Source organism: Drosophila bipectinata, chromosome 3R (genome assembly GCF_030179905.1).
Source record: "Drosophila bipectinata strain 14024-0381.07 chromosome 3R, DbipHiC1v2, whole genome shotgun sequence".
In the NCBI taxonomy this organism is placed as follows: Eukaryota; Metazoa; Arthropoda; class Insecta; order Diptera; family Drosophilidae; genus Drosophila; species Drosophila bipectinata.
This window is the reverse complement of record NC_091739.1, coordinates 18,009,339-18,029,850: the sequence shown is the minus strand read 5'-3', so window position 1 is coordinate 18,029,850 and position 20,512 is coordinate 18,009,339. Positions and strand designations below refer to the sequence as shown.

General features: G+C 39.1%; 2 protein-coding genes across 2 annotated transcripts in view; one reads left to right on the top strand and one right to left on the bottom strand.

The window, feature by feature from the left end:
- Hs6st (heparan sulfate 6-O-sulfotransferase) overlaps positions 1-20,512 on the bottom strand; it is a 79,580-nt gene that overhangs the window by 8,576 nt on the left and 50,492 nt on the right. The window contains exon 3 of the mRNA XM_017248973.3: positions 16-330. Coding sequence (XP_017104462.1) covers positions 16-330 — 315 coding nt within the window. The remainder of the gene's footprint in view (positions 1-15; positions 331-20,512) is intronic.
- Positions 13,378-13,883, top strand: LOC108130513 (uncharacterized). The gene is made up of 2 exons (XM_017248974.3): positions 13,378-13,536; positions 13,591-13,883. The coding sequence occupies exons 1-2, from the start codon at positions 13,475-13,477 to the stop codon at positions 13,775-13,777; spliced, it is 249 nt and encodes an 82-aa protein (XP_017104463.2). The 5' UTR covers positions 13,378-13,474; the 3' UTR covers positions 13,778-13,883.

Genomic DNA, 20,512 nt, shown 5'->3' with positions numbered 1-20,512 from the left:
GTTGCGGCCACTCACCTTCAGGTCGAGATCCCTGACCAGATGGCGACCAAATGAGGTGCCTCCTGTCTTCTGAATGTGCAGGAATACCATTACGTCGTGGCCGTCCATATCGAACTGGAAGTCATCGTTCAGGACATCCTCGTAGCTCAGTCCGGCGTTGGCAATAATATTCTGGGGGGCAGAGGCCTTCGAGGCCATGGCCGTGATGCCACCCACACTGTTGCCGTTGCTGTTGCCATTAATGCCGTTGGCCTGGTGGAGTGGCAGCTCATTATATGCGAGCATATCCGAGGACTGGAGTATCACGGCGCGTTTGGATAAAGCGCATACCTGCGGTCACAGAGGAGAGAAAAGTCGGTTAATATTATATTGAGTTAAAAGCAACAGAGGATCAATCACTTAGTGCGGGCAGCTCCACCCACAGTACAACCTCATTTCATGAAAATTACGCAGTGCAAAAATTGTTAATGTCACTTCATTTTTCATTTTCACTGTCGCCAAAGGCCTTAAATTAAATTTATTGGCTGAAAAATTGCATAAAGCCTGGGTGCGTGCGTGTATGTGTATGCGGGAGTGTTTATTTTCACTATTAATTAAATGCACATCGAGATTAAATGCATATTCCTGGTCCGACACAGGTGGGTCCTCCAACTACAGGCAACTTCATTTAACGGAGAGTGAAGGAGTGTTTTTTTCCAGCAGTTTCCCTTTGGCATTTTTTTCCCCCATTTTTCTACCTTTTCACCGGCAGTCTCACTTTATTTGCTCATCGGAATGTGCACTTTTATTTATGGCTCGCACTCAAGGCTTATTAATATCGAACAAGGTTTTATCCGCATCTCAATGCACTCACTACAATTGAGTCGGGTATGAGCTGTTGAGTGAAATTTAATATTTACTTGCTATGAGAGTAATGGCGGTGAAGGGAAAAGTAAACAAAAGGATTCCTTCAATTCTTGTAGCATATTTTTCAGCTGCGTTTTTAAACATTCTTATTGGGTTAAAACTATTTAGTCCCCTTAAGAGTAAAGAATATTGTAAATATCATCTCTTATCACCTTTCCTTAAATTTTCCTACAAAAATATTCAAAAATTCAAAACCATCCATTTATATTCATCTGGAAACTTTCTAATTAGAATAAGTTTTGTTGAAGCAGTTTTCCCCTCTGTTGGGCTATCATTATTTTCGAGTTTTCCCCAGTTCGGCCGGCAACAATAAAAGATAGAACAAGACCTCAGCTGTCCACAAGTCAAAACGCAGAGACAGACCTGGCACTCTTGTGTCTAGAGAATGGCCGAAGGATAGGCATGGATACATAGTTCTTAGCAATCAAACTAGAGAAAAGTTTCTCGATTAAAATGAGCAACTTTTGTGAAATTCCCTTATCTGACAATTTCCGCTGCTTAGCAAAACTAAAATGAGCAAAATACGCAACAAGAAAATGGCCAAAACAATGCAACAACAACAATAACGACAGCAACCAAAACAAAACCGAGACCAAGACCGAGAAAAATTCAGCTCATTAAACAATTGGCAGGCGGGCGGTATCGTTGTTGGCCATAAGGAATTAAGAGAGCCATGGGTTGCTACGGGTTGCCAGAACCATTCCATATTTTCAGTGGCGTAGATAATGGGATTTAAAGGGGTTCTTAAAATAAAACTATATATGTACGAATGTTAAACTATCCTTATGGAGTTGTCATCAATTCAAGAACCCTTTTTACAAAATTTACAACCAACGCCACTGCCCATTGCCTCTATCTTCAAGTCGTTTTTGTTTGTGTGTCGAAGCATGAATGCGTGTAAGCTTGTTTCCATAAAATTTAGCCATTTAAATGGCCAGAAAAACGAAAGCTGGGGGAAAAAATGCGCAGAAAAGAGGTGTGCTGCCTCGGGGGAGGAAAAGTTTTGAATTTATTGTGGCCAGCACAGAACACCGATTCGATTATCAAAGGAGAAGCTGCAAGGAAATCGTTCTCCCCTCGATTCTCTCAACCGGATCCATAGCCTGATCCAGGGGCATTGCCGGAATCTTGTCCGGGGGCTCCTTACAGTAATCCCCTTAGTGGCCTTAGCCAAAAAAGCAACTTCGATTTATTCGTTTCTGATATATTGTTGTCAAGTAGTTTAGTGGCTTACGTTCTGTTGCTGGTACTTGTAATGTGCTTTAAAAAGTAAAAATTCGGTCAATGATATAAAATACAAGTATACAAGCCATCAAACAAACGAAAAAAATAAACAAAGACGCTTTAATGCTATGTCATAAATTAAAACATAATAAATTTATATGAAACAGCTAAATTGCGGATTAAATACGATTTTGTGCGGAAAAAATTAGACGAAAATCTACCACTAATGGGTAATTTAATTTTATTTTCGGTGCTTTGGCGCTGAAACTAAAATTAAGCCCGTCCAACCGTCCAGTATCCGGGACAATAAAAAAAATAATAACAGTTTCGTAAATGCCGGCGTGTATGTGTGAGTATTTTGTTGGGACTTTAATTGCTTTTATGGAGCATAGTCCCCCGAAAATGGGCAGCAAAGCGTGGTTAGTCCTGTGCAATAATAATACTCATTTTGTGCTAAATTTGTTTGAAATTTATGCGCTTATAAACAAACTCACACACACAGACACCCCTCTAGCGGAAGTATTAAAATTTGATGCAGCTTAGCGGAAGTGCAAAAATGTGTAGCATGCTTTTCGGCGCACTTGGGAATCAATTTTTAAGCTAATAGCCATTTATAAAATATTCAAACTAATTGATAAATACGCAGAAATATTGAACATCATTGCGCATCGGCTTACTCATAGATGTGCATACATAAGTTAGTCAGAGCATAGTTTATAAAATAAATGTTTTTACAAATCATAAATTGATTTTGATAAATATGGTCTACATCGAAAGCCATATCTTTGCCATTTTACATACGATTCTTGAGCGGAATACCTTAAATGAATTGTAGGTCGATTCTCCACCAACCTGCATCAAAATCCAGAAACAAAATATTTTTTAGATTTTTTTCCAAATTTTCTGGGTAGACCCCTTCGAAAATGGGGAAAATGCTTGGGAGCTGAATATGGTTCACACCAAAAGCCATATCTTTGCCAATAGTCATCCGATTCTTGAGCGGAATACCTTAAATGAATTGTAGATCGATTCTCCACCAACCTGCATCAAAATCCAGAAACATAATATTTTTTAGATTTTTTTCCAAATTTTCTGGGTAGACCCCTTCGAAAATGGCGGAAATGCATGTGAGCTGAAAATGGTCCACACCGAAAGTCATATCTTTGCCAAGAGTCATCCGATTCTTAAGCGGAATACCTTAAATGAATTATAAGTCGATTCTCCACCAATCTGCATCAAAATCCAGCAACAAAATATTTTTTAGATTTTTTTCCAAATTTTCTGGGTAGACCCCTTTGAAAATGGGGAAAATGCTTGGGAGCTGAATATGGTCCACACCGAAAGCCATATCTTTGCCAATAGTAATCCGATTCTTGAGCGGAATACCTTAAATGAATTGTAGATCGATTCTCCACCAACCTGCATCAAAATCCAGAAACAAAATATTTTTTAGATTTTTTTCCAAATTTTCTGGGTAGACCCCTTCGAAAATGGCGGAAATGCATGTGAGCTGAAAATGGTCCACACCGAAAGTCTTATCTTTGCCAAGAGTCATCCGATTCTTGAGCGGAATACCTTAAATGAATTGTAGATCGATTCTCCACCAACCTGCATCAAAATCCAGAAACAAAATATTTTTTAGATTTTTTTCTAAATTTTCTGGGTAGACCCATTTGAAAATGGGGAAAATGCTTGGGAGCTGAATATGGTTCACACCAAAAGCCATATCTTTGCCAATAGTCATCCGATTCTTGAGCGGAATGCCTTAAATGAATTGTAGATCGATTCTCCACCAACCTGCATCAAAATCCAGAAACAAAATATTTTTTAGATTTTTTTCCAAATTTTCTGGGTAGACCCCTTCGAAAATGGCGGAAATGCATGTGAGCTGAAAATGGTCCACACCGAAAGTCATATCTTTGCCAAGAGTCATCCGATTCTTAAGCGGAATACCTTAAATGAATTGTAGATCGATTCTCCACCAACCTGCATCAAAATCCAGAAACAAAATATTTTTTAGATTTTTTTCCAAATTTTCTGGGTAGACCCCTTCGAAAATGGCGGAAATGCATGTGAGCTGAAAATGGTCCACACCGAAAGTCATATCTTTGCCAAGAGTCATCCGATTTTTAAGCGGAATACCTTAAATGAATTGTAGATCGATTCTCCACCAACCTGCATCAAAATCCAGAAACAAAATATTTTTTAGATTTTTTTCCAAATTTTCTGGGTAGACCCCTTCGAAAATGGCGGAAATGCATGTGAGCTGAAAATGGTCTACACCGAAAGCTATATCTTTGCCAATAGTAATCCGATTCTTGAGCGGAATACCTTAAATGAATTGTAGATCGATTCTCCACCAACCTGCATCAAAATCCAGAAACAAAATATTTTTTAGATTTTTTTCTAAATTTTCTGGGTAGACCCATTTGAAAATGGGGAAAATGCTTGGGAGCTGAATATGGTTCACACCAAAAGCCATATCTTTGCCAATAGTCATCCGATTCTTGAGCGGAATACCTTAAATGAATTGTAGATCGATTCTCCACCAACCTGCATCAAAATCCAGAAACAAAATATTTTTTAGAGTTTTTTCTAAATTTTCTGGGTAGACCCATTTGAAAATGGGGAAAATGCTTGGGAGCTGAATATGGTTCACACCAAAAGCCATATCTTTGCCAATAGTCATCCGATTCTTAAGCGGAATACCTTAAATGAATTGTAGATCGATTCTCCACCAACCTGCATCAAAATCCAGCAACAAAATATTTTTTAGATTTTTTTTCCAAATTTTCTGGGTAGACCCCTTTGAAAATGGGGAAAATGCTTGGGAGCTGAATATGGTCTACACCGAAAGCTATATCTTTGCCAATAGTAATCCGATTCTTGAGCGGAATACCTTAAATGAATTGTAGATCGATTCTCCACCAACCTGCATCAAAATCCAGAAACAAAATATTTTTTAGAGTTTTTTCCAAATTTTCTGGGTAGACCCATTTGAAAATGGGGAAAATGCTTGGGAGCTGAATATGGTCCACACCGAAAGCCATATCTTTGCCAATAGTAATCCGATTCTTGAGCGGAATACCTTAAATGAATTTAAGTCGATTCTCCACCAATCTGCATCAAAATCCAGAAACAAAATATTTTTTAGATTTTTTTCCAAATTTTCTGGGTAGACCCCTTCAAAAATGGGGGAAATGCATGTGAGCTGAATATGGTCTACACCGAAAGCTATATCTTTGCCAATTTTGAACCGACTCTTGAACGGAATACCTTAATCTATTTGTACATCGATTGTCCACCAAACTGCATTAAAATCCAGGAAGATATTATTTTTTAGATTTTTCGTCTAGTTATCTGGGGTGCCCCTTTAAAATGCAATCATAAAAGGCAACAAAAGCAAAAGCATATATTATACCATAAACAACAGAAATCACAGCATGGCTCTTAAAAAAGTGCCAACCAAAAAACATCATAAAAATGTTGTACAATAATTTCCATTCATAAACCAAAGTGCAAGCCAACAAATGTCACATATCAAATGAGGAAACCAAAGTGAAACCAGCATAAAAATACCCAAAGTAATGGCAGCTAAATTAATATTTATGTGGCTGGAAGAGGACACAAGCTAAGAAAAAAGAAGCTGAGAGAGCTGTAAGCACAGATTTAAGATTGTATGCTTTATGAACTCGCGGCAGTTTACAGAAACCAACCAGTGAAAAGTTCCCATGAAATGGGGTCAGGACACTGGCAGGGTCGTAAATCTCGAGTGCCGCAAAAATCAACAATAAAACTTTCTCCGCTAAAAACACAGAATTCCCAAGATACAATTTCGTGTTGTTGTCATAAAAAGAAAACGAGCTTGGAACGAAGTGGATGAAATAGCAATAGAAACCGAGTACAAAGTATACAACGTACAAGGCAGTAAAATTCCTGTCGCATGTAAATTGACAAAAAGTAAGAGAAGTCTAGAGAAGATGGAAAGGCCACTGGCCATAAACCCGTGGTCTCTTCACTTTATTTTATTGCTTATTTAGTGCAAACACATTTTCAATTAATTCGTATATAAACAAATGAATTCGAGGATGAATGTAATAAGAAACTCGAACAGTATTCCTAACTCGGTGGTTTCAATTGTCGACCTTTTTTGAAAAGCCTCAGCATTTTTTGACACTTTTCGTTTTTGATACATTTTTTAGTGATATCACTTCGCGTGTAGCCAAACTTGCAACTGCATCCTAGATGGCAAACGCGGTTGAAAACACAATTAGGAACGTCCTGGTCTACACTGTCATCAGATGGACATGAATGTTGAAAGCATCCGTTTTTACCACACTGGAGTATAGCCAGTGGCCTGCCAAAGGACTATTGAAATTGTCATTCGGGGCGGTAGTCCTCTAGGCACAGCCAGACCATGTAGACCATACGGAGTCTGTTTTGGATAACCGGAAATGGTGAAAAAACCCCCCAAAACTGGCTGACCAAAATCACACACACAAAAACACATTTGGGTGATAAATGAGGGTAGGCTCTGCTTTTGATTATCATTTAAACAAATATACAGCAGAAATTGCGGTGGCGGGTGAAATTTACAATGAAAACTGTGTAAATTGCGGCCATTATAATGCCTTGCAGGCAACAATTTATATTATAGCTTCGGCCTGTCAGGGAGCCTGCCAGTGAGCCAGGTACCTTTGGGTATATTTTTGATTGTGTGCTTTTAGGCCAAGTCACGCCATTAACGGGCAAATGTAAATATTTTATGACGTGCCTTGTGCACTGCTCATTTGCTCTTCCGAATTGGCTAGCCGCGGGTTATTCACTTGCCGTGTGTTTGGATTTGATTGGATTGGTCCACGATTCAACAATGGTCGCTGGTCATTCCATTTGGAATACATTTCAATTAAAGGCTTCGGGACTCGGGTTTTCGGACTTCTGGCAGCCAGTTGCCCCACGAAAACGGTCTGTCAACTGCTTTGCCACTCTGTTGGCAGGCAATTGGCCTAAAAGCAGCCGTCTATCTCTTGGAGAGCAAAAACCATTGACAATTTGCATAAATAAACCATTTTACATTTTTTTTCTTCCCACCCACTCTGACCCCTTGCTTTTTATCTTTTTTTATCTGGGAGGGTTTTCGTTTTAGTTGAACGATTGAGAGGCTGCTAATACTTTTGCCCTTTTTTTGTTTGTTGGTCGGTTTGTGGGGGTTTGGGTGGTTGGAAAATGCTGGAACAATAATGGCGGCAGGAACTGCGGCAACAGCAGGACACAGATTGCTATGATGGAGCCACATGCAGTGAAGGAGCATTTTTAGTTTGGCCCTTTTTCCAAAGCTGATCTGGCGAGTGATGCGAGATGATGGAAGGCTCTTGAAAGAGGCCCAGTGCGGCTATAATTTTCAAGAAGCCATGGCGAATGAAATGAAATATGGACGGGTTTGAAGTGGCTATTACGGCCGGGTTACACTTTGAGCCCATAATCCCCATGGTTATACGATTTCACAGACTCTCAAATAGGGGAAAAAAGGCCAACAAATTGAATCACTTCGAAAACTTTACACTTTCTCATGATGGCTGTGATTTTCCACTGCCAGGAGTAATTTCCGCACACTCTGGATGTTTTGATTTCACGGACGTCTCGCACTCGACCATGATTGAAAAGTGGTTGGCTTCCAAATGCTTTGTCATTTCATTTATCAAAACGTTGTTTTGCCCCGGACTTCGAACTTGTCATCTCGGCGACCTTTCACGTCTCACTATTCCCGACTCCGGGCATTGAATCATTGCCAGTTGCTTATGTTTTCAATGGATTTTCTATTAGGGACCGACAAGAATTATGGTTGTGCCATTTATTATTTCGTTTCTGGGCCATTTTGTCCTTTTCGAGAACGTTTTGTTTCGCCCAAGAGCCCGAAACGTTGAAAGCTAATCTATTTTAAGTGGCTGTAAAGCATTCAAGGATGTAGGGCTATCTTCGAATGTGCGCCCTGTTTCTGTTTTAATGAAATGTAGCATAATATTTTCATTTTGGTCAAGGCGTGCATGTGTGTTTATGTGATAAGCGTGTAAATCCCCAAAAATAGCCAGAGACAAGCACAAATCCCACAAGTATACATATATATGATGAGGTGGCCGAGTGGGCGGGGCAACGAGAGCTGGTGGCCAATGACCATAAATCCGAGTAAAATGTATTTTGACATTTTGCACGCAAACCGTGTGGCAGAAACTAACTAAGCGTGCTCTGGCTTCACACCCACAGTCACACCATTGCTCCCACAAACCCAAAGGTCATTCCAATGATGATGAGAAAGGACATCGGACAGCGGACGGACAGACAGCCTGACTAGGATTTTCCATGAAGTGTTAACATGCGATAACAGCGGCAACGAATAAAACACAATGAAGCGCAACTGATGAGGATGTGGTGGATGGGCCACCGAATGCGGGGACCTTGATGATGCCTAATGCGAAAGGAAAGACCCAAATCCCACGCAGGACGAATCCCAACAAACTAGTCCTCAATCCGAAACCGAAACAGAATTAGGAGCTGAAATTCAACCCGCAAACGAAATCAGTCTTGGACATTTCTAGCATTTTGTGGGTCCCAGGGAAAGTAAATGAAGTGAAATGGCTTGAAATGAATGATAAAAACGAAATCAATGCTCATATTTTCATGTTTTTCTGGGCTTTTAATATTCATATTAAAAGTTTTCAAGGAGCTTTTTCTTAAACAAAAACTCTTCCTTATTTTAGGTTTAAGCGGATTCCTTGCAGACATTTTTGGCTTCCCACCATTAAAAGACTCTATCTCCAGGTGACACGCTCGCTTCGTGGCCTGCAAAAATACCCATTTTAATTACTTTTTTTTCTGCAACGTAAAACAGTGACTTTATTTCGCAAAAAAAAAACAAAAAAGAAAATTATAGCGAAACAAAAAACATGTTTTCGCGTTCTCAAGCTCTAACCAGTAAACATTTTTTCACGCTCATAAACCCTAGGGAAAATGGTTTGGTTTTTCTCTATAAGGGCCAGGGGTGTGACATAATGGGGGCGACTGGCAGGATAGTAGGATGGCATGCTGGCGGGACGGCGCGATGGCAGGCTGGAAACGGGAAATGGGAAAAGCAAGGAAAAGGACCGAACGCAGGTCCTGGAGAAGGAAGCCCGCTACCGTGGGTGCCTTGCCTTGGCCGCACTGTCACGGTCATAAAAATGTGCAAAGTATTTTGTATGGTGCTACCTTCGCCCACACACTTTCAAAGCTAATAATAAGCGAGAGCCAGGAAAATGGTTTTAATGCTGAGAGCACAAAAAAAGCCTCATGGAAACAATTTTCTTGTTAAGTGGACTTTTGGACTTTACATTTTACTCGCTGCTGGGGCAACTGTTTCATATTTGCTTTTATTGTACTCAAGTTGGCGCGTGAATTTAAATGGAGAGCACTTTTTTCCCCGCTCTGGTTCTCCGGCTCCAACTAAGCATTTCCGCGGACGTTGGCTATTTTTCATAAATTTCCGCCGAGTCCGGGCCAGGATTTACATAAGGCTTTAAGCGGAAGTCCCGGAATCGGAGGTAATTCGAAGGCTGCAACCGCTAACAAAGTCTGAGGATAGCAGATAAGGTAAGCTCTGCTCAAAGACCTTAAATATTCAAGCTGGCTAAAATATGGGGAAAAACATCGGCTTTAAATAACACTTTTATAATAAAAGCCAAACAAAAAATAAACTTCAATGTATACGTGACCACATCCCGTAGTCAAATGATGTTTTTCTGTTTTAATTAACTAATAATATTATTTCGCTTTTTCCACTGTTTTTGTGGCATTCTGCTGCGGACATACTGAATTTCAAAATCGTAATTTTCAGACATTACTCATACGCCGGGTAGGCGCAATTTAATACGTATATTTTACGTTTGAACAGTTACTGGTCGGCCAGCCGTTTTGCCTCTGTCATCTTTTTTCCACAATTCAATTTTCGGATGACATTTGTTTTGGCAGGACATGAAAAATGGTCAAATGTTTTTCTATAATGCGATTTTCTTAACGCTTTCTTTTATGTGTTTGTGTTTATGTGAGCGAACGAAGCTTGAAAAATGCTGATTGAAATGTCACAAAAAAAACGGAAGAAAATGAAAAGGAAAAACAACGGATTTGGCCTTTTTCTTTACTCTCATTCCATCCACATTTTTTCCTCTCGGCCATTTTTGTTTGTTCGCTTTTATTTTAGCCATGTTTCGGGACTGCTTTGTTTTCTGCTCGCAGCTGATTTGATTTGGCTTTCGGCCATTGTCCTGACCTGTTTGGTCGTTCTCTTGGTAAATGTTCGCACTTTAATAAAAAAAAAAAAAAAATAAGGAAGAAAGGAAAGAATACCCTGGCTAATCTGCTAAGCGTTTTGTGCCCCATGGGAATTTTTTTGGCTATTATATTTTGTGTTGTTTTGGGGCGAACAAAACACTCAACGTTTACCCATATGCCGGATGAGTGGTTGGGTCCGAAATACGCCCCCAAAACACACTCAAAATTCAAAGCTGACTGCCATAACTGCCCACTACTATGTAGCCTGTAACTAAATAGAGATTTTGTTTGTAATTGAAACTGAAAACTAAACTGCACATTGTCTGGCTATCAGCTGCACACATTGTCCAATTATAATTTAATTAAATTGAAAGCACTTTATATGCAACTATTTTCGGCAGTTGAGCAGCATGGGTGGCATGTGTCGGCCAGGCTGGCGAGCTGGCATCTCAGAACTTCACCACGCCAGAGTCGTGTCAGTGGTCGATCCTCTGGATTGTGGATTCTGGACTCCGGACTCCAGACTGTGGACTGCGGACTCCGGACAAATGCCAGGCACGTTTCCTCGCTTTTGCATATGTGCACTCGCCTCATACGCTTTGTTCCCTGTTATTGTTGCTATAGTTGCATTTGCCTGTTGCCTGTGGTCGGACCGACTCAAAATGTGAAACAATATGCCACAACAATGAAGCGATTCGTGCAGCAACTCGTGCAACGAGGCGTATGAGTGTTGACTGCCGTACGAGATGGATATAAAGCATGGGCGGCGGTGGTTTAGTTTAGGATGGGGACTGCAGTGCTCGCTTGGCTTATTATGCTATTGCATGCAAGGGCGCACCAAATCATAACAAATGACAACCCATTGTCCTAGAAAGTGAGCCAGTATCTTTAACACTAAACCAAAAGCAACAAAGAGGAGCCCAAAACAACTACAAAGGGATGCACTGTGCGAACAGGATATCTTTAAAAATATTTCCCAAAAATTAAAGTCCGCTTTACTTTTTGTTTCAAAGGCAATTTAATAATTGGGCGTGACTGCTGGATAGCCTTACCTGAATAAAAAAATCCTATATTTACCCACCTTGAAAGCGTGTGAAAAACACAAATTCAAAACGTGCCTGCAATTGTCTGCGATTGCATTTCATGTTATTGTTCGTTTGCTGTCTTGTTTGTTTTTTACTCGATTGTTTGCCATTCATATACCAAACACAGACAAAGACCTTGTCTTTTCCTGGCCATTATTCGACCTGCCTCCATTTTAGCCCTGTTTATTTATTTACTCGATTCTGGACAAAAAGAAAAAGCCAAGACTTCACCCTTTTGGAAAGCTTCTCCACGCTTATAATGTGTTTATTCGTAGTGTTTATGTAATAAATTTTGCCTTCTCGGATAGTAAAAAGGGTGCAGATACAAAAGACAACAAAACTCGAAACTTTCTACAACAGAGAGAAAAGAAAACAAAAAATAGGTGACTGGATATTACTCATACGTGTCGTTGGCAGAATGCGGAATTAAAGTTTTGTGACTTTTGGGACGACTATACAATACTCTAAAAGCCCTTCTACTTAAATTTTTAAAACTTGCTCCATTTGGCTGTCAAATATTCTGGACTAGCCACCTTTTGTTCAGGTGTCTTGGCCACTACCCGCAGGAAAACTCTATTTTAATTTTGGAGTAGCATTGCATGCAACTTTCTGGCTTTTTGTTGTGGCTGCCACTCAGTCTTCACACTTCCTTATCGCATTCGACGAGGCTATTAAATAATAGCTAAAGAAAACAGAAACAGCTCTCATTCGGAATTAGTCAGTCGCACACCTTTGAGGAATGAACCCGCTGGCTAAAATAATAATTTCCTTTATCCTTCTGGGTTCGACCATCGCGCCAAGGTAATCAATTGCTAATCAGATTAGTTTCCTTACTAATTGATATATGTACTTTATTTAAAGCTCAGCCGAACCAGTAGAAAAACGCCTGTCCTATAATCCTACCTACTTTATATGGTTCTTCTGGCCATCTGGCAAATCGATGTGGATCCCTCCAAAAGTAGAGAAGGCTTATTTTAATCTTCATAAGAGAAATGACAAAGGAGGAGTTTGCCATAAAACTTATTGGTATTACTGCAAAACTGGAGTAAAAATAAGCGACTAAATTAAGGTGTTAAAAAATAAATTAATAAATATGTGAAAAGGTTTATACAACAAACATCATATTTTTAAAAAAAGAGGAAGCTAATAAGATTAGATTAGGTATTACTTTCATTATTGTGTGGGAATTTAGATTTGTTTGTTTTTAGAAAGCTGTATTTGTTTCTGTAGTTTTTTGTATACAATTGAAATTCGTTATTTAAGCGTCGAGTAGTGCGTTTTAAATACAATACTGTACGTGACAGAAAATAATTTGTAAAAAATTACTGCCTATTCCACGTTTTTTTTATAAACTTATTATCAGGATGGATATTACCAAAAAATATACAAGCTCACGTTTACCAAACTACTTTTAAAGTAAAGGTATATCCCTCAATTTTCTATGGCTCTTACTTTGAGTTAACTTTTCTAATTCGCCCCATCACGTTTACATCACATTTTTTTTATAAATGCCAAAGTATCTTGAAGAGTGCAATTGAAGTCTCAATTGAAATTATTATTTTTCCCATGCTTGGGGAAAAGACAACAGGTTGCCGTCTTTCCACACAATCTTTTTGGACACCTATCAAATACTCAAAGTAATGAAAAATCTATACAAATATTAAAAACTTAAATTTTAAACTCAAATAATACTTAAATGCTCCGTTTGGTTGTTCCAAAACTCGGGCTTAGCCAGATCCTTCAACTCTGACCTTCTATTCAGGTTTCTTTGCCAGTACCCGCAGGGCAGCTTTTTTCCATTTTGGAGTGGCATTGCATGCTACTTTCTGGCTTTTTGTTGTGGCTCAGACTTCACACTTCCTTATCGCATTCGACGAGGCCTCGAGTGCCTCGTAAATAATAGCTGGTGAAAACACAAAAAACTCACATTCGCAATCAGTCAGTCGGACACCAAAGACATGAACTCGCTGGCTATAATAATAATTTCACTTGTCCTTCTGGTTTCGCCCAGCTTGCAAGGGTAATCAATTGCTAATCAGATTGGTTCTTCTACTAATTTTTGTATGTCGTGAAGGGAAAACGAAGTTAAAGTCCTGGGCTATAATCCCACCTACGAGATCTGGTTTTACACTCCAAACGGGCGGCCCAAGTATGTTTCTCCGAATGTGCAGGCAGCTTACAAAAAGGCACGAGGAAAAGGAGGAGTTTGCTATAAAGACTATTGGCATTACTGCAAAACTGGAGTAAAAATAGAAGAGTAAATTATTGTGTACAAAATTAAAGAGAAAACTTCAAGTGACCTTATGAATCAAGTGACCTTGTAAACACACCTATAGTGTCATAAAATATATATTAACCAAAATGAAAGCGTTCACACTTATTTCATGGTGAATTTTTAAGTTTTTTAATAAGTTGTAGTTAGTGAGATTTATAATAAATCTCGTGCTAATCGTGTGTAATAACAAATAATTTTAATAATTAAGTTACCCGTAAGCTTATTTTATTTATTTTAGTTAATAATAAGTTACAAAAGAACTTCGTGTTTGTAAAGTTTGGATTAGATTAGTTGTTTTTGTATTTTACTGCTTACAGGTGGGAATGTTGACGTCAAATGTAATTTTATCTTAATTGGTAAGCTAGTATGTATAGTATCTTATCTATATTTTTAATCTTGAAGTTCACAGCTAATTAATTGTTTTTATAGTTTTGTTTATTAATTGATATTCGTTAGTACTTTGCTAAAAATATTCTGCAAGTGCAAGGGCAATAGAAAAATAATTCTAAACGTGATAGGGAATAATGTTAAAACAAAAAACCCCTATTCCACGTTTTTTACTAGCTTATTAAAAAAAATGGATACTACCGAACAACGTCTCAGCTCACGTTTTCCTATTACTTTTAAAGGAAAGTTAGTTCCCTCCCTTCGAAAAAGCAATATTCTTTGGCTCTTACTTTGCTTTAACTTTCCTAATTCGCCCCATCACGTTTTTATCACTTTTTTTTTTAGAAATGTTAAAGTATCTTGAAGAGCGGAGTTGAAGTTTCACTTGGAATGATTATTATGTTTACTTTGGCCAATGCTTGGACAAGAACCGGCCAAAAGGGGAGACACCAGTCGGCAGAATCAGATATTTTATTGCAATGCCGTGGGGCAGAGACAGTGCCTTTGAGAAGAAAACTGTGATTCAGCATATATTTGCCTGTTGCCACAGTCGGTGGGGTGCAGTTGTTTTTGTCGAATACTTTTTCTGTTGTTGCATTGTGAAAAGGAAATGAAATATGAAATAATTTATGATTCGAGCCGAGATAGCAAAAGATATATGAGAAAATCCGCATCAAAGTAATAGAATTGTGCAGTCAAATTTATGATAAATATACAGTCCTTTTAGAGAGCAGGAAGCCAAAACTGGAATGCGGCTTGATTGCATGATCCACCACCACCCGGATATTGTTAGAATTTTCAGACGGGGTTTTCAAACTCTTGCCACTAAGCCACTACAGCTACAGAGAAAGTGCGTGGAAAATGACTCATTTGTTGTATTTGTTCTTTAAGTGCAAGGAACTTGAGAAAGGCGAGGAAAAGTTTTCGACAATCCCGAAATTCTGCAACAAGTTCAACAAAGCAGCAAACTATGAACTCAACGAGTATAAGTTTACTTAAATTCCAAGGCATAAGCGAGCATTTTAAGCCTTAGACTATTTATTTTGGCTCCGAAAGTATGCTACAATATTTCATATCACGTATACGACGTGTTGGCCAGAGTAGAACATTGCCATACAAGATATTGTCTAATATTTATGCAAATAACACGTACTTTTACAAACATTTTGATTAAGCTGTCATTAAAACTGTACCATATTGAAAATATTGAACATTTTTTTAATCAAACTTTTAGAAAAGTTTTGTGGCGAACCGAAAGAAGAAAAAAAATTTAACTTATTCCAAACTAATCAAATTTCCATTTTGGTTCACCAAACTTTGGCCACCAGAGAAAACTAACTGCCAACTAAATGTCTGCAAATCAAAACACATTTTATCAGTGAAAAATCGAATATTTCTTAGAGCTTCTACTCGCATTCATATATGTTACTGACCCAAAGTGCCAAATATTCTCTGCTATTTTTTGTTGATTTTAGCTTCGAATGGCATGCTGACCAATATTTTTCAATTTAAATCGACTTTTGGAATATTAAAATAGTTCGTTTAAACTCACTTTGCCGGCAATCAATTTCTCGATGTGGCAAAAGCGATTCCAGGTTTTCATTTCCGATTTAAACCGCACATCCATCGTCCAAAGTAACTAGCTGTATCGTATATTGTATTGGCTTTGCTTTAAATGCATGAGAACCGAAAGATTGTTGTGGCAGTATTTTATGTCCATTTCATGTTTAGACAACTTGCTTCATAAATATTTATGAGTATTATGATGCAAAAAATGCTGCAGCATAATCAAAATGCTGAGAAGGTGCCGGCAGGGGTTGGCTGCAAAACAAAAAAGCAAGCGACGAACAACCCAAGCGCAGTGCAATCAAATCAGCCATGACGGGGTGGGTAACCGCCAGAGGCTACAACAGCATCCTTAGCATTCGCATCCGCATCCGCATCCCCATCCGCGCCATCAGTGTGAAAATTATACAGAGTTGACAATGAGAGGAACTGTTTCCACTTCAACGTCCGCATCACCGATAGCAATGTCATAAAAGATTCCGTGTCTCGCATTTCCTTCTTTTCTCGATCGAGTCAGAGGTATGGGGTGTGTATAAGAAAAAATGAAAAGTGAGCACAGGTATGGAAAAGAGCCAGGTGTCCCGGCACACACACCCACACAGCTGGTCAACAGATTCAATGTGACAAATATGCAAAATATACAAAAATTCAAGCAGCGATGAGCTGGGGATTGCTTGTGCACTGATGCGATGAAATTGGATTTTAGAATAACAATTTGCGGCAAATCACCAAGCGGAATTGCAGCCACTGATATGGAATTGATTTTTTCAACAATAAATTCTTCATTTGGTTATTTTTGCTACTTTTAGGAACCCTTTATTGGCGAAAATTAAGATTTTTTGAATTTTAAAATTGCAATTTTATTACAGACAGAAAATAAATCTTCCCGCCAGACAAAAATTCATCTTCCCACCTTTATTTTCAATTGCCGTCCATAGAGTCGGGTACCATAAATAGCCACAAAATGCTGGACAATATGGGTGATATGTGTCTGCTTCCAAAAAGATGGTCCTTACGGAAATTTATTCCATTACCCAGGAAGCGACTTTTGTTTTCTGTTTCCATTGCCGCACTCGCTGTTGTCCACAATGAGCTATTGGCCCGATGCTCTGGGCCCTGAGCTCTGGACTCCGGGCTAGGGACTGGATCTGGGATCAGACTCCGGACCTTTTACCGCTCTCCGGTTACCATTCGTTTTGTGGACGGAAATTTACGATTTACACGTATGCCAAATGCAATGGCAACTGCAAATGGGAATTGGGAGCAAGCACTGGGGGGACATCATGGAGAGTGTCACTGGTGAGGGCGATAAGGGTTTCCATGGTTTCGGAGAAACGACTAATACCCTCTTAATTTTAAATGGTTAATAATAATATTTAATATACAAATACTAAAGGCATTTAGAAGGCAGCCCAGAGTAAGTGTTTTTGTAATAAATGCCTAGATATTCACTATATAATGTTTGAAAGAGTATTCTTAAGCCAAGACCCTCTTAATTGCAAGGCATTAAATCGAAAATTGTATTTCGACTTCGCGGACTCCACTCAAAAATAAGAAAAACTCTTGAAGCTTAAACAACAATGGAAAACGGCGATAAATGCAAGGGGACTTCAGTTCAAGAATACAAAACCCACACGCTGAGGGCCTGAACAATTATTGCCGAGGCTGACAACAATAAGGAAGATGGCATTGAAATTCATTCTCATTGTTAAGGGCAAAGTAGCACTTAATTCCCCGCTTTCTCTCAGTGGGGTTCTCACTGTTGTTTACACAATCAGCAGTGTTTGCATGGCCAATGCGTTTCTCTTGTTATCCTCCGAAAGGAGGAAAGCGGAGCGGTTTGGGTAGCTCATGCCTTGGCTGCAGATTTTTGATTTATTGCAACGCACGATGCAGATTTCCAATTCGGATTCTCCGAGTTTCTGCATGCAAATTTTAGGTTTTTCCAATTTTTTTTTTCAATCTCCAGCAAACATGCAAAACAGCCACAACATTGGTTTTGTGCGGAATACTCTTAGGCTAGCAATTAGCAAAAAGGAAGGGCTACTGTGCAATTTAAATATTTTTCCATGGATATGTGGGCTGTAAGAAGCCAATGGTCCATTCAACGCTTATGTGGAATAAACATTTGCTCATAATTAGGATAATTGCTTTTGTACGTTTTTCCTTTTTCGAATAATTAAGCCATTGGCCTGGCTGGCTTGTAAATCTGAAACCAATTTAATACACTCACTAGGAACTCAAGCACCAAGCCCTTAAAATTCCCCAGGACTTTTTAGTATACCGGGTTTCGGCTTTGATTTCCTGTGGCCTTTGCTTTCCGTTTCCCTCTTCCTTTGTATTGACTGTCATTAACAAACCGAAAGGTCTATTTACCATTTAGGTTCAAAATGGCCAGCAATCTGGGAAATGGCTGAGGGAAAAGTAGGTTCTGGAGAGTGCAAAACGAGAGATGAAACGGCAGCAGAGAAACAAACAGGCGAACCTGGGGAGTATGCAAATTTTCTTTGGCTTTTGTCTACTCTACCAGGGTGTATGTTTAGCTTGGCTCTCCTTGCGAGGATATATCTTGGTTTTTGGCCGATGCCATCAGGTGGACCTGGAACTTGGGACTGGAGCCTCGTTTGCTGATGCGTATCATGATTGCCACTTGTAAACAAAGGGGGGAACCGAAGCAGTGACAGCTGATGGACCGCAGAATCAATATGCATTTGAATATGTTGCTGGATCAGCGGTGGGGATTCATGAGTACAACGGAGGACGAGATGCCATTGGAGACTGGCGAAGAACTCCCAAGCACACATTCTCTCTGGCAGTCACAACTTTTCACGCACGTGACCCCACGTCTCAGCTTTCGACATTTATTTTGACCTCATGCAACGGCAGGGAATTTCACATGTGGGAGCTATTTTGAATAAGGAAGTAAACGATATATATTCCAGGGAGGGTAGAGTACAAAAAATAGGTAACTAAGTTAAATAATCGCGCAAGTTACTTAACAATATTTCTCTTTCATGGATTGTGCCAGGAATATAAATATTTTTCTGTTCAGAATAAATTCAAAAATATTTAACGATTAAAATTTTAAAAATCAAAGTATTATAAAATAGTATAAAGGACACCCAAACTTCGTTATTGTCTGCTTTTCTTTTATAGAAATTTACATGTGAAAGTCACCGAACAGGATGCTGGGCAACAACATTTGCATAAGAAGTGACTGATGGCAGTCCGATGGGAGACAGGTAGAAGAATATATATCAAAAGGCAAACTTAATTATACACGCTGATGGCGAAAAATAAAAGGAAGTAAGGAACAGAAACAGCAACCGAAACAGGAAGGAAAAAAATAAATCCCAATACCCCATGAGCGGCATCAGCAAATCCCAAATCCAATAAATAAAAACATACGGCCGGAGCGCCTTTGCCAGTTCCACATGTGTGAGAAGCCAGTGGAAAGTCATCATAACAAGCCTGGGGAATACCAAACAACGGAAATAAATTAATGGAAAGCTGAAGGAGTCGCCTTTTGGCAACTGCCACCCGGTGACAGTTGGACCATGGTGTGAACAAAATGTAATTAAAATACGGAACCTTTTTGTTTTTAATTACAGCAGCGTGATGAGAGTCTGACACCTAGTTGCCACACAAGATGATTAATTAATGATAATAAATGCTGACTGATTTTCGCATGTGTTTGTTAACGCTTTGTTCCCATGTGTAAATAAAAGCTTTATCCTTCGATGTATCCGACATTCATTAGCAAAGGCATTTATTTCGATTACAATATAGCACCGAGTGATTAAGAGAAGGTTCATTAGTGACTATATAGATTAATTGATTATGTAAATGTACATCTTGCAACACCAATTAGTAAAATATCAATGTTTGCTTATACTTTCTGTCTTGTTTAAAGATTTCAAGTAAGGGTTAAATATATTTTCAGGCAAGGAAGCAAACATTACACAAAGGGATGGGCCAGATGTTAAAATTTCTATTAAAACGAGTAACCCTTATCTTACAAATTGCTTTGGCGGCACTAAGCGACCGAAACTAATTAAAACCCAAAACTTTCACCTGGAGGCCGCCGTCTACGGACCAACTATTCTTGTATAAAATGTCTGTCATGGCAACCGGCAAACGACAACGGCACAACTTTCCATTGATGGGTGGCTGTGGTGATGGGTAGCGCTGCCAATTTCTAGCCAAGTTTCCCTACAAAGTTCTCCCGGCAATAATACCGAAAACCAAATAGAAAACATAACCCAAACCCGAATGCTAAACAATGCTTACTTCTTTTCCATGACTTGAACTACTAAGAGGCGATGCAGCTGAGAAAAAAAGCAATCTTGCGACAAGCCAATTAAAATTTTTCACAAGTCTGCTAACATGGCGTATGCGTAACAAAAAACAAAACACAACACCCAAGACTATTTTCAGTTTATTAAAATTTCATTACCCCCCGAAAACGGGTAGGAACGAAATTTTTATATTTCGTGTTTTTCCCTTCGTTTCAGATTTCCTCTTTTATTTTGGGCCAGCATATTGGTTTTCAGTTTTGCTTGTTCCAGCTGTGCGAGCTTAGTTTTTTGGTAAATTTTTCCTTGTTTGTATTTTGGGGGCTTGAAAACTTTTTTGCGCCAAACTAAAGGTGCTTCAAATTTCCCCGCCATGTACTCGAGCCAAGCCCCCGAAAAAGTTTGGTCCGCTTTTGAATATCAGCGCCTGCGGTTGAATGAAGCCTTTTTACACCAACTCTCCACGAACACAC